This window comes from Procambarus clarkii, chromosome 50 (genome assembly GCF_040958095.1).
Source record: "Procambarus clarkii isolate CNS0578487 chromosome 50, FALCON_Pclarkii_2.0, whole genome shotgun sequence".
Lineage (NCBI taxonomy): Eukaryota > Metazoa > Arthropoda > Malacostraca > Decapoda > Cambaridae > Procambarus > Procambarus clarkii.
Genome location: NC_091199.1, coordinates 9,367,532 through 9,382,745, shown reverse-complemented (window position 1 = coordinate 9,382,745; position 15,214 = coordinate 9,367,532). Strand labels below are relative to the sequence as shown.

Sequence of the window (15,214 nt, the reverse complement as noted above, 5' to 3'; positions counted from 1 at the left end):
AGACATCTCCCGTCACGCAGGGTGCAGTCGCGCCTCCACAGATCTCCAGTATCATCTATTGATACTGGTAATGGCTCAAAAGGGCCACCACTTACGGGCTATTCATGCCCGTGCCACCTTTTGGGTGGCTTAATCTTTATCAATCAATCGGCGTCTGTGAAATAGAGGCAGGAAAGATTATTTCAGAAAGACCAATCCATAGCATGATTAAGAGTCCCTAACTTAGCAGAAGAGAGCATTGTCTGTGTCCGCAGACTTAACACTTCTCTAGTGTTCTAAAGAAGCGTTAAGTCTGCAGACACAAACAATCCCCCCCCCCCATGTCTCAGTCCGTTATCTCAGTCTGCCAGTTAGTAGACAATAAGTGTTTTGACCTAACCTGGAACCGACAAGCCCAAGCATCCCACCTAACCTATTGACATCGTTGCACAGAAAACGTCAATTTTACGGTGTTCTAATTTTGATTAATTAATACATCGTATTTTTAACGGATAGGTCGAGTCCATTTTCCCAGAAAATTCCTCACCTAAGTGTTCACAAACTGTAGAGACGGACACATATGGAGGCGATGAGTCACAGTAACGTGGCTAAAGTAAGTTGACCAGACCACACACTAGAAGGTGAAGGGACGACGACGTTTCGGTCCGTCCTGGACCATTCTCAAGTCGGTAGAATGGTCCAGGACGGACCGAAACGTCGTCGTCCCTTCACCTTCTAGTGTGTAGTCTGGTCAACGGACACAGTTCAAAATGCCCGTATTTACAATCCACCTAAAGTGCCTTGAGTTTAAGAGGGGTACAGAAGGAAGGTCTTGAGGAGTGTATAGCAGTACGCAGGACAAGACGGGCTCCTCCGCCGCAGGGGAAGAGGTGTCTGTGTGTGTGTGATCATTTCGCAACAAAAAGCTGTTTTTTTCGTTACCATGCAAAGTGAACAGGAGTGTTTTTATCTGGTCCATAAAAGGCCAGTAGAGTTATTGTTCGAAGCAGCACCACGAAAGCTCTTAACATATATATGCATCTCCAAGACTGTATCTCCATACATATCCATGTATCTCCAAGACTGAAGTTTGGTGACTGCAGGATAGAAATGGCTGCTAATGGGGGTCGCCTGGTGGACTGAGCGTCCACCAGACTAGCCCCATTAGCAGCGAAGAGAAGCGGGAAGGACGTGAAAAATGGTGGAAGATGGTCGTGAGGGGAGGCAGATGCTACTCCTGCAGGAGCGACCCAGCGAGGGGGGTGGCCGGGGCAACGTGATGTATATAAGAGCGCTCTTCCCCCTCCGTGTCGTCAGTGTCCGCCACGGTCCTCTTCCTCCTCCCGCCCTCGCTACACCCTCGCATCCCAACATGAAACTCCTGGTGAGTGATCTGTGTCCCTAGTCTCCCTCCCAGGTACTCTGTCCGGTGATCTGCGCCTGTAGCCTCCCTCCCAGGCACTCTGTCCGGTGATCTGCGCCTGTAGTCTCCCTCCCAGGTACTCTGTCCGGTGATCTGCGCCTGTAGTCTCCCTCCCAGGTACTCTGTCCGGTGATCTGCGCCTGTAGTTCCCCTCCCAGGTACTCTGTCCGGTGATCTGCGCCTGTAGCCTCCCTCCCAGGTACTCTGTCCGGTGATCTGCGCCTGTAGCCTCCCTCCCAGGTACTCTGTCCGGTGATCTGCGCCTGTAGTCTCCCTCCCAGGTACTCTGTCCGGTGATCTGCGCCTGTAGTCTCCCTCCCAGGTACTCTGTCCGGTGATCTGCGCCTGTAGTCTCCCTCCCAGGTACTCTGTCCGGTGATCTGCGCCTGTAGCCTCCCTCCCAGGTACTCTGCCCCGAGCACAGTCCAAGACTAGAGTAAACTTTCTGTATATATATATATACACAAGGGAAATACCTCTTGTGTAAAGAGTGCTGTAGACTCCTTGGACTACATTTGAGTGAGTTACGTGAACATACACAATCTATGGTGGTTAAAGAGGTGTCATTTCCTACACTGTATAATATCAAACAGCAAATTTCGAAAGTGCATTTATATTTTCAACGGAGAATTATTATTATAAGGCAAGGCAATCAAGGCAAATAGGGAGGACCTTCGACAAGCCGCCGACCTCCTGTCCTCGTCGAGGCTACTAGGGTTAGTGGCCCCTCAGGTAAATCAAGTATAAACCAGAAACGACGATTGAATTACATATATAACACAGTTTCCCCCGTTTCAAGGATTTCAGGTTTTCTGTATTTCATTTTCATCACTAACTAGCTTATTTTCTTCGACTTCTTTTTTCTTGCTATATTGTGAGTTGTGGTTCTCTTTGTCGGGGACAGCAAGCCTGTTGGGATGCTCAAGGTCCTCCCTTGACCAACGATATTGGCTCTAAGTATGTTAAATGCAATTTACTAATGAATTTATCAAAACAAGATGGATAAATGTTGATTAAGGCACTTAAATACAGTAGTTATGTCAATAAAATACTATTTAACATTGTTTTGGAATAACGTTGATATTGCAAAGTTCTTTACTTGATCAGCAAGGGTTCAGCAAGCTTCAGATTTCACTGAATTAATCTGGGCAGCTTCAGTGGGCTCCAGACTTGACTATTAATTTGGACTTCAGACGTGGGCTTCAAGGTGTATACAAGTTCGTGATCATGTTTATTAATTAAATATCTTTAACCCAGATGTTTGTTACGTTCCTTTTAGCTATAAGAATGTAGACAATGCCATAAAAATAGTTTATAGATGTGTCATACAATTCAGATTTGGTTTTCATAAAACTTGAGATCCGGTTCGAGTTCTAAGATACCCTTAACATAATGATTAATCCATCTTATGTTGAGGTACTTTACCAAGTGTTTAGAGAAGGCATCTTATCCTCTTACGCGCCCTCGGCATGGCAGAGATGAGTACCTCACCTGGAATCACGTGTCCAGCCGTGTTGGAAATAAGGGTTCCAGGAGTTCCTTAATAGGTCCTTAAAAGAGGAAATGTAGATGTTTATCTCTCAGAATGTTTGGTAATATGTTTATTGTTTGTGATGTGTGTATATGTATGTATTAACACGATGTACTGAACGGGGTGAGAATAGCTTGAGCTACCTCATCCCTTTGTGTGTATTTTACCTCAATAAACTTATTTCAATTTCAATTTCAATTAATAGGTCCACGTGGATGAGTTGGCTGTCATTCTTGACGTGGTCACGTATACGATGAAGTAATTGTCAATTGTTATTCCCGTATGGAGTTCCTAGTAGTGTTCTCTGATGTTCCTTAATTGTTACATCAGCCAGGGTCCCCCGATATCTCCGGTGTGTTGCTGGAGCGTTCCCTGTCACTGCTGCGTATGTCAGTATTCCCTAACACGCCTGTTGTATTCCAGGTGTTACTGCTGGCCACGGCCTGCTACGGTAGTACGGTGTATGTGTTGCCGGCGTTGCCTTACTCTACCGTCGGTACCAGCCCAATCATCCTCCACGCCCTGTCCCAGAGCCCAGCCGTAACCCGTATCGGGAAACCAGGCATCACCTTCAGGGCCCCAACCCCTGTACAATACTTTGCACCCATCCACGTCGCTGCACCAGTCCAGTATGCTGCACCAGCGCCTGTTGCCACTCAAGTCCGGACGTTCCAGGTAGCTGCACCAGGCCAGTATGCTGCACCAGCGCCTGCTGCCACTCAAGTCCAGACGTTCCAGGTGGCTACACCAGGCCAGTATGCTGCCCCAACTCCTGTAGTGGTGGCTGCAGCCCCTGAACCCCTGCTGGCCCCTGATCCCCCTCTGCCCTCAGTGGGCGAGCCCTTCGTCGGAGGTCAGTTCCACGCCCAGGACGAAGCTGGACAGTACTCCTTCGCTCACTGGGGCGGCCCCAACACCAGGGTAGAGACCCGGGACTTCCTGGGACGCACATCCGGCAGCTTCGCCTACGTCAACCCCGACGGAGACGTCGAAGTGAGGAAATACGGTGCTTCACCAGCCACGGGATTTAGAGTAGCAGCTTCAGACTTGCCCGCGGACACCCCCAAAGTGAGCTAAGCTAATCCAACTTCGACCTCCCAAGGACACTACCCAGCAACAAACCCTCTGATGTGGCGTCTTCAAATTTCGAACAAATGAATCATATCACAAAATAAGAAGTGAAATAATTTTTAAGCCATGTGATCTACACATCCGACGAGATCTTGTTCAACTTTGTGAACAGAAATATCTATACTCTATGGCCAATGGGACACGTCTACTCCATAAGTTCTCAAGGTAACGGCTAAGATCGTACGTTTCATTTTTGTAAAGACAAATAAAAAGGAAAACCATGTAAAATTGGATGTTAAAATGTCATTGCGTTTGAATAGAAAATTCATGTGTTACACTATATTCATATATTACCCTCACGTCATAATATATATATAAGAGGTAAACCCCATCTTCTCGCTATATATATATATCCAGAGGTTGATAGGCCTTAAACCCCATACCAATTCAATAGTGTCAATAGTTTTTTTTTGTCAATATATAACAAAAAAAATCAGTTCATCTCAAAATGATAGTACTTATATAAACTGGTCAAAAGTACCAATAAGTACTTATGCAGCCCCAAAAGCTCACATTTAGTATTACTGAAATAGCCAAAATGACATTCAAGAAAATTGGAAATTTAACTAACGAATCTGACCTGTCCACGCTATCGTATGACTAAAACATATATATGTTATAATAGGCCTAGGAATGTCTAAGTCTGAATTCTAGTTTTTCGTCCTGGACACAATTAATAGAGGAAGTATGGGTGACATCCCCTGAGCTCATTACTAGGGGGAAGACACAGGGTACAGGGTATGAAACGACTGATCGCCATTCTTCACCCAGGGAACCTCTTGTATAAAAATCTTTCGTGAATATCATTCAAGGTCTTTATAACTGATTTCCATTCAAGGCCCACAATTTACAACCTTCTTCCCGCCAATTCTTGCCCTTCAGGTGAGCAAATACACCCAAACATTTATACATAGTGATAAAACACAACGAACCCATCCAAACATATTTACAAACACCAGATACCCGAAATGTCATGCCCGAAACGCTTTGCGTAATAGTGGCTTTAGGCATTGTATGTACTAGCTCTACCTATAAGTCAACCAATCTTTGTAAAAATTTATTGTATGTATGTACCTTACCTAAATAAACATTTTATTTTATATTTTTTGTATACAAAAAACGCGCCAGGAACCATTTGGAGAGATTGAAATCGACAGACGCACTCCAGTCTGAAGCATATTGTGGAAGCAATATTGTCGGGGTAAAAACCGAGCGGTTTAGTTGATAATATATCTAGTGCTGTAGTCCAAATATATACTGCAAGGTCGACAGGCCCTTTGTTAAGTGGTGGGGAGGGGGGGGGGAGGAGGAAGTAGGAGAATGGATGAGGAGAAGGTGGTAGAGAGAAGAGGAAATGAAGGAATACGAGAAGGATGACTAGGAGGAAAGAGTAAACAGAAAAAATGTGGATGAAAGGAGAAAAGGAAAAAGAGCAGAAAGAACTGGGAATTAGGGAAAGAAACCAAGAAAGGTGAACAGGAAAATGTAAATAATGACATGAAAAAATATAAGGAAGAAGAGGACACATGCACGTATGTTTGTATCTGCTGGGAATGAACCACAGCTCTCGGGCCCCGCCTCATCTGCCATCTAATACAGATACTCTTAAAAACTCTTCCAGTTGGTTATATCTACTCTGGAGATAGTATAAGGCACTGACCCTCATCCTTGGTTCATTTACTCTGTTGTTGTTGTAGATTCGCTACCTGGAACAAAAAGTTCCAAGTAGCACGGGCTAGGGTGAGCCCGTATATATATAATTTCATTTACTCGTTGAAACAATACTTCCTTATATATCTGCAGGTGTTAGTTTCCATCTATGGAGCCGGTCGGCCGAGCGGACAGCACGCTGGACTTGTGATCCTGTGGTCCTAGGTTCGATCCCAGGCGCCGGCGAGAAACAATGGACAGAGTTTCTTTCACCCTATGCCCCTGTTACCTAGCAGTAAAATAGGTACCTGGATGTTAGTCAGGTGTCACGGGCTGCTTCCTGGGGGTGGAGGCCTGGTCGAGGACCGAGCCGCGGGGACACTAAAGCCCCGAAATCATCTCCAGATAACCTCAAGATGGCAATTGGTCCTGTTCTAAACCATACTGAACAGACTTGTAATGCACACTGGCCTGTACTGCTGAGCATTTTGTCTTTCTTTTAGCCCTTATGGCAAGTCTTCGGACCTTCTCAAGTAGCTGTTTTAAGATGATAGGGGTCCCAAGCTGGTGCAGCATACTCTAGTGCAGGTTTATCATATGATGGTCATTTGACGTGTCTCTGCGCAATATACAAGGCATATGATGTAGACTCGTAGTTACAAGTCCTTCGACTTGGGTCACATGAGCCGCCGGCTCTTAGGCTATACTGTACTCGCGGTCTCATCTCTCCTTAATCCTCTTTACGGTTTTCAATTTTGTGAGATTTATTCCAGTAGGCTCCTATTTAGCCTCTGCTGAAGCTTATGAACAAATCCACAAGGGCCGTGACGAGGATTCGAACCTACGTCCGGGAGCATTCCGGACGCCGCCTTAATCGATTGAGCTACGACATAGTCAAAAGAGTTGAAATCGAAGTTCTACTGAACTTACTGGATCCTGCAGCCTCTCTGCTGAAGCTTCTTCAAGTAGTTAAACAAATTTTTGCAGTAATGCTCTGCCCTTGTATCGGTCCTGTTAACAGTCCCTGACGAACTCCACTTTCAGCTTCTCTCCATTTCACTTTCTAGTTCGGTATCCATAACTGATTTCAGTGTGCCAGGTATTCTCTCACCCAGTGTGCGTGTGGGTGGGTTCACGCGGGCGATTGAAGCAATGCGTGAAAACATTGACTTATCAATAATATAATCATTTCTCACTTTACCCTACACGATCCAATTCAAGCTCTGCATCTCAGTAGCAAATCCCATTTCCCTTTACACTATATAATTCGTGTTCCACTCTTCTAATCCAGCAGAAACCTTTCTTTAAGCAACATTAAAGAGAGGAAGAGAGCGCCGATCATTTTCCTGGAACCTCTGGAACGCCGCTGGAGCTCTGTGGTTGAGTTGTATGCTTACATGAGCTGAGGAAAGGCTGGAAGCTTGAGCCTAGAGTTCCAGAGTCTGCGTGAGGTGAGGTGAGCCAAGCTGGAGTGTCTCACAGGTCTCAACGCTACCTTACCCCCGTCATCCAGGACAAGGAACATAAAGTCCCACGCTAATGACGCACTTACTCTGTCTACGAGACTCCAAGGACGACGTAGCAACGACTTGTTGGACGACAGAATCGCCTCACCACCTTCCCTAATTCACACCCATCCCCTCAGCCTCCCCTAACCTCTCCCCTCCCCTCAGCCTTCCCTAACCTCTCCCCACCCCCTCAGCTTCCCCTAACCCCTTGAACCATTCCCTTCCTCCGTCCGTCCCCTCTTCAGGTTGACTGGAAGTAAACAGCTACCCAGAAGTTATTCAAGAGTTGTGAGATTGCATTTCTGAGGAAGGTCAGGAGTTCGACCTAGGAGGCACTTCGATACAAACCTAAAGTATAAATACTCAGGCTTTCTGTCCCCGATAAAACTAATTAAATCAAATATAGCGGGATGACATACAAGAGGTAATAGAAGCCACCGTTTCCGGCGCTGTCCTGAGCTTAACGGTCGCCCGCGGCAGCCCTAGCGGACCTCTGCTCCAGTTTTTTGGTCATTACAAAAACCTGGACCAGGGCGACCTTGGGTACCGACTCACTGGGGAGTGTACCTGTGCTTGCCCGCCCGCCTGCCTGCCCACCTCCTCCCCTGCCTGCCTGCCCACCTCCTCCCCTGCCTGCCCACCTCCTCGCCTGCCTGCCCCACCTCCTCACCTGCCTGCCCACCTCCTCGCCTACCTGCCCCACCTCCTCACCTACCTGCCCCACCTCCTCACCTGCCTGCCCCACCTCCTCACCTGCCTGCCTGCCCACCTCCTCACCTACCTGCCCCACCTCCTCACCTACCTGCCCCACCTCCTCACCTACCTGCCCACCTCCTCACCTGCCTGCCCCACCTCCTCACCTGCCTGCCCCACCTCCTCACCTGCCTACCTGCCCCACCTCCTCACCTACCTGCCCACCTCCTCACCTGCCTGCCCCACCTCCTCACCTGCCTGCCCCACCTCCTCACCTACCTGCCCCACCTCCTCACCTACCTGCCCCACCTCCTCACCTACCTGCCCCACCTCCTCACCTACCTGCCCCACCTCCTCACCTACCTGCCCCACCTCCTCACCTACCTGCCCACCTCCTCACCTGCCTGCCTGCCCACCTCCTCACCTACCTGCCTCACCTCCTCACCTACCTGCCCCACCTCCTCACCTGCCTGCCCACCTCCTCGCCTACCTGCCCCACCTCCTCACCTACCTGCCCCACCTCCTCACCTGCCTGCCCCACCTCCTCACCTGCCTGCCTGCCCACCTCCTCACCTACCTGCCCCACCTCCTCACCTACCTGCCCCACCTCCTCACCTACCTACCCACCTTTCTACCACACTGAATGCCTGAAACAGAACCAAAAAGCCAGAGACTATGACACAAACAGACACAGACATCATGCACATGATCGCAAATATTGTCTAAAAAGTCCTGTACCCAGAATCAACAACTCGAGGCATACACACCATGGAAATAAAAGGAGATAACAAGTAATGATGGAAATCCCTGCCTACGTAAAGCAATACTAAACTTACTGGTTATTGCACTATATTGCTTGTAAGTGCCTTATTACCTTCTTTGAGGTACTTCTTTTTTTTATTCTAGAGTAAAATCTAAGTGTGGGGAACCGTTTTTAAGTGGAGTGCCTCAAGGCTCTATCCTGGGACCTTTGTTGTAAGTGGAGTGCCTCGGGGCTCTATCCTGGGACATTTGTTGTAAGTGGAGTGCCTCGGGGCTCTATCCTGGTGGACATTTGTTGTAAGTGGAGTGCCTCGGGGCTCTATCCTGGGGGACATTTGTTGTAAGTGGAGGGCCTCGGGGCTCTATCCTGGGGGACATTTGTTGTAAGTGGAGGGCCTCGGGGCTCTATCCTGGGGGACATTTGTTGTAAGTGGAGTGCCTCAAGGCTCTATCCTGGGACATTTGTTGTAAGTGGAGTGCCTCGGGGCTCTATCCTGGGGGACATTTGTTGTAAGTGGAGTGCCTTGGGGCTCTATCCTGGGGGACATTTGTTGTAAGTGGAGTGCCTCGGGGCTCTATCCTGGGACATTTGTTGTAAGTGGAGTGCCTCGGGGCTCTATCCTGGGGGACATTTGTTGTAAGTGGAGTGCCTCGGGGCTCTATCCTGGGACATTTGTTGTAAGTGGAGTGCCTCGGGGCTCTATCCTGGGACATTTGTTGTAAGTGGAGTGCCTCGGGGCTCTATCCTGGGGGACATTTGTTGTAAGTGGAGTGCCTCGGGGCTCTATCCTGGGACCTTTGTTGTAAGTGGAGTGCCTCGGGGCTCTATCCTGGGGGACATTTGTTGTAAGTGGAGTGCCTCGGGGCTCTATCCTGGGACATTTGTTGTAAGTGGAGGGCCTCGGGGCTCTATCCTGGGACCTTTGTTGTAAGTGGAGTGCCTCGGGGCTCTATCCTGGGGGACATTTGTTGTAAGTGGAGTGCCTCGGGGCTCTATCCTGGGACATTTGTTGTAAGTGGAGTGCCTCGGGGCTCTATCCTGGGACATTTGTTGTAAGTGGAGTGCCTCGGGGCTCTATCCTGGGGGACATTTGTTGTAAGTGGAGTGCCTCGGGGCTCTATCCTGGGACATTTGTTGTAAGTGGAGTGCCTCGGGGCTCTATCCTGGGGGACATTTGTTGTAAGTGGAGTGCCTCGGGGCTCTATCCTGGGGGACATTTGTTGTAAGTGGAGGGCCTCGGGGCTCTATCCTGGGACATTTGTTGTAAGTGGAGTGCCTCGGGGCTCTATCCTGGGGGACATTTGTTGTAAGTGGAGGGCCTCGGGGCTCTATCCTGGGGGACATTTGTTGTAAGTGGAGTGCCTCGGGGCTCTATCCTGGGACATTTGTTGTAAGTGGAGTGCCTCAAGGCTCTATCCTGGGACATTTGTTGTAAGTGGAGTGCCTCGGGGCTCTATCCTGGGGGACATTTGTTGTAAGTGGAGTGCCTCGGGGCTCTATCCTGGGACATTTGTTGTAAGTGGAGTGCCTCGGGGCTCTATCCTGGGGGACATTTGTTGTAAGTGGAGTGCCTCGGGGCTATATCCTGGGACATTTTTTGTAAGTGGAGTGCCTCGGGGCTCTATCCTGTGAACCCCGTAGTAAGTGGAGTGCCTCAAGGCTCTATCTTGTGAACCTTGTAGTAAGACATAGGTACTCTTTATATCCATCGTCAAAAGACTTTAAGACATAAAGATGCACGATTCGAACACGATACAAGACGACTCAAGACTTTTTAAAAGGACGAAAGACTGACAACATGTGGAGTTCTATCCCATGCCTGCTGAACAACGTCGACATCGACACATGAGAGCTATCCCATACCTGCTCAACAACGTCGACATCGACACATGAGAGCTATCCCATACCTGCTCAACAACGTCGACATCGACACATGAGAGCTATCCTATACCTGCTGAACAGCGGTGACATCGACACATGAGAGCTATCCCATACCTGCTCAACAACGTCGACATCGACACATGAGAGCTATCCCATACCTGCTCAACAACGTCGACATCGACACATGAGAGCTATCCCATACCTGCTGAACAACGGTGACATCGACACACATGAGAGCTATCCCATACCTGCTGAACAACGTCAACATCGACACATGAGAGCTATCCCATACCTGCTGAACAACGTCGACATCGACACATGAGAGCTATCCCATACCTGCTGAACAACGTCAACATCGACACATGAGAGCTATCCCATACCTGCTGAACAACGTCGACATCGACACATGAGAGCTATCCCATACCTGCTGAACAACGGTGACATCGACACATGAGAGCTATCCCATACCTGCTGAACAACGGTGACATCGACACATGAGAGCTATCCCATACCTGCTCAACAACGGTGACATCGACACATGAGAGCTATCCCATACCTGCTGAACAACGGTGACATCGACACATGAGAGCTATCCCATACCTGCTGAACAACGGTGACATCGACACATGAGAGCTATCCCATACCTGCTCAACAACGGTGACATCGACACATGAGAGCTATCCCATACCTGCTGAACAAGGGTGACATCGACACATCTACATGCGACAGTGATCTAAATATCATCACCAGAAAGGAACTAATCATCACACAAAGGCGACAAGCTGGGACATCTATGAAGCTTGAATTTAACCAATTTACAGATGCTTGAAATAAGACCAAATGGGATAATAAGATCTATAAAATGAAATAGTTAGTAAAAAAAAATACTTTATTAATATTCATTAGCGTTATATTGCCTTTATTAAGCGTTATTTAGATCATATAGTTCAGTCTTAGGCCTCATACTAGAGGGGACATAAATTCTTTATAAGATCTACTAGACGGATGGCTGAGTTAATTATCGAGGATTAGGAACCTTCCTTGTGGCGAGAGGTTGAGAAAACTTGATTTACCTTCTCAAGAAAGACAAAAAGCAGGGGGAAAGATATATACACATGGGTAATAAAAAAGGTATTACAAATGGGATATATATATATAAAGATTCAAAGTATATCAGCAACCCCCTTTCCCTTGTCCTCAAGGGGTGAATATACACTGAAAGGTAGACCCCTTTCCTCGGTGTATACACACACTGAGAGTATACTTTAGTCCTGGATAATATTCAGGACAAAAGTATACTTGCTGGTTGGCCAGTAAGGTATTATGGAGGGTTGTTAAGGCCACTACAGGTTGATAAGCCCAAAGCCCAACACCAAACTTGCTGGTTGGTCAGGAAGCTGTGGGGAAAGTGACCCTTAATAACCCTCCAAAAGTCGATATAGAACGAAGGCCCAAAACCACTGCACCCAATTTTCCGAACAAGACCCCCATCCCCACCAGCACTGTAGACCACACCGGCAGAGCGTCACTACCTGTGTCATGACTATACACACACACACACACACACACACACACACACACACACACACACACACACACACACACACACACAGTGTGTGAGTGTGTCACAGTGTGTGATTCCTGAGCCCAGTAGGCTCAGGAATCTGTACACCAGTTGATTGACAGTTGAGAGGCGGGACCAAAGAGCCAAAGCTCAACCCCCGCAAGCACAATTAGGTGAGTACAATTAGGTGAGTACACACACACACACACACACACACACACACACACACACACACACACACACACACACACACACACACTACTCGGGATCCAAGAGTCAATGTTCGATCCTGCAGGCACAAAAAGGTGAGTACATACATACATACATACATACATACATACATACATACAAAGACTCCTGACATTTGCCTGCCGTCCCATCCTGACTGCCTTCTCACACCCCGGCGCCTGCTGCCCCATCAGAGAGAGATCATGTCAATATTTTAATTTGTCAATAAGGTAGTGTCAGGGCCTTAACCCTCCAGAGGTTTCCTCTGTCAATACTAAAACACCATAACTCATCATATTGAACAGAGTGAGAATAACTTTAGCAACATCATAAGATCATCCCTTTGTATTAACATCTTAATAAACTTAGTTCAACTTCATAGTTCTTTAACTGACGAAAACGTTGACACAACTCTGTCTAATCTCTCTGGTATTCTGATATTGTCACTTACCTGTGAACGCTTGTGTGTACTTACCTAGTTGAACTTATCTTACCTTTGGTCCCGCCTCTCAACTGTAAATCAACAGGTGTACAGGTTCCTGAGCCTATTGGGCTCTATCATATCCACACTTGAAACTGTGTATGGAGTCAGTGTATGTACACAACTGTGTGTGTGTAAATCACGAAAAATAAACACGTGATTAAAAATGTGACAGTGTCAGACCACGGAGGAAAATTGAAACAGGAATTTCCTTAAGTACTTTCGTATATTAATACATCTTCAAAAGGAGTCTGACACTGCCACCGTGGTCTGACACTGTCACAACTGTGTATGTGTGTACATCAGTTTGTGCTGGGTACGTCATTTTGCAACCCGTTCTCGCACTTGCTTATAGTCAATAATGGCTTATTTAATAAGTGCATATGTGACATACTAATTGATTGTGAATATTTTAGTTTACCTTGAAAAGCTTCATAGAAAACACCGACCTCACCTAACCTTCTTAGTATGTTAAGATAAGGATCTTATTGCTTCTTATTTGCAATTATTACTTAACCTATCAACGGTATAGGTTAAGTAATAATTGTAATTTTAATTCAATAATAGTTCAATTCAATAATTAATTAATAATTAATTCATTTTAACCCACGTCTCCTTCAAAAAAACACTTATGTACACCCTAACTAACAACCTTTATACCTGAATTCACCCTAGAGCCGCTAACACTAGTGGCCTCGATGAGGACAAGAAGCCAGCGGCTTGTCGAAGGTCCACCCCATTTGCCTGAACCTAACAGCCTAGTTTGTATATTTTGGCCAAAGGTTGTGGTGTATAAGAGTTCACACAGAGAAGGATCACTTACCTACGAGCTACGAGTCCCACCAGCTGGAGTCTATGCCATGGGATCGAACCCTCTATTCTATATACACACGCCTGAGCCTATTGGAATTTCGAGTCTCCACCCGCTGGAAAAAGACAACATATATATTATTAAAACTTGTCAAGAAATAATATCGTATAATATTCCGCTTGGCAATAGGCATTTACGTGTCGATTTACGAAACCTGTACATCTTTCCTCGATCATGGCGACTTTTGTTTTCTTTTTATTTGTAAAAACAAAGAAAATAAAACATAAAAGGTACCGAAGCACCAAAAAAAAAACCCCGAGCAGAGGCTCCACACAACACATCAACAAACACCATAATACAGAAACGCAACACACAACATACAGAGTAACACCTCACAGAAAATCACAGAATAACAAGGAACACAGAATAACAAGGAACACAGAATAACAAGGAACACAGAATAACAAAGAACACAGAATAACAAGGAACACAGAATAACAAGGAACACAGAATAACAAGGAACACAGAATAACAAGGAACACAGAATAACAAGGACCACAGAATAACAAGGAACACAGAATAACAAGGAACACAGAATAACAAAGAACACAGAATAACAATGAACACAGAATAACAAGGACCACAGAATAACAAGGAACACAGAATAACAAGGAACACAGAATAACAAGGAACACAGAATAACAAGGAACACAGAATAACAAAGAACACAGAATAACAAGGAACACAGAATAACAAGGAACACAGAATAACAAAGAACACAGAATAACAATGAACACAGAATAACAAGGACCACAGAATAACAAGGAACACAGAATAACAAGGAACACAGAATAACAAGGACCACAGAATAACAAGGAACACAGAATAACAAGGAACACAGAATAACAAGGGACACAGAATAACAAGGAACACAGAATAACAAGGACCACAGAATAACAAGGAACACAGAATAACAAGGAACACAGAATAACAAGGACCACAGAATAACAAGGACCACAGAATAACAAGGACCACAGAATAACAAGGACCACAGAATAACAAGGACCACAGAATAACAAGGACCACAGAATAACAAGGACCACAGAATAACAAGGAACACAGAATAACAAGGGACACAGAATAACAAGGAACACAGAATAACAAGGAACACAAACGACCAGACACGAGCCCATAGGGGGCTACAAGCAGCTTCTTAAAGCATAAGGACAAGAACATGAAGACAAAATAAAAAGAACATACACAAAACAGAAATACAAACAATCACAAAACATGAAACACTGTAATAACACAGGAAACACAAAGACACACACACAAATTTTATATACACAGAAGTAGCCTCGCGGCAACAGAAAACGTGTTAAAAGAACTCTATAGAGCATGAGGAATAAACCCAGCTAAAAGGGCCACATGTAAAGGTCAAAAAGCCAATCCAGACACTAACTCATGACCGGAACACACAACGACCGAGAAGAACATAATGAGACACACACATACACATATACACAAACAAGAACAAACAGCGGAACACACGGGGGCCGGGAAACAGAGCA

General features: G+C 46.3%; 2 protein-coding genes across 2 annotated transcripts in view; one reads left to right on the top strand and one right to left on the bottom strand.

The window, feature by feature from the left end:
- The window catches only part of LOC123772782 (streptococcal hemagglutinin), a 36,131-nt gene that overhangs the window by 15,215 nt on the left and 5,702 nt on the right, over nucleotides 1-15,214 (bottom strand). Inside the window, exon 2 of the transcript XR_011222517.1 lies at nucleotides 13,656-13,758. The gene's annotated coding sequence lies outside the window, so the exon portion shown is untranslated. The remainder of the gene's footprint in view (nucleotides 1-13,655; nucleotides 13,759-15,214) is intronic.
- Nucleotides 1,298-5,166, top strand: LOC123772709 (uncharacterized). The gene is made up of 2 exons (XM_045766049.2): nucleotides 1,298-1,363; nucleotides 3,357-5,166. Exons 1-2 carry the CDS (start codon nucleotides 1,352-1,354, stop codon nucleotides 4,008-4,010), a joined length of 666 nt encoding a protein of 221 aa, XP_045622005.2. The 5' UTR covers nucleotides 1,298-1,351; the 3' UTR covers nucleotides 4,011-5,166.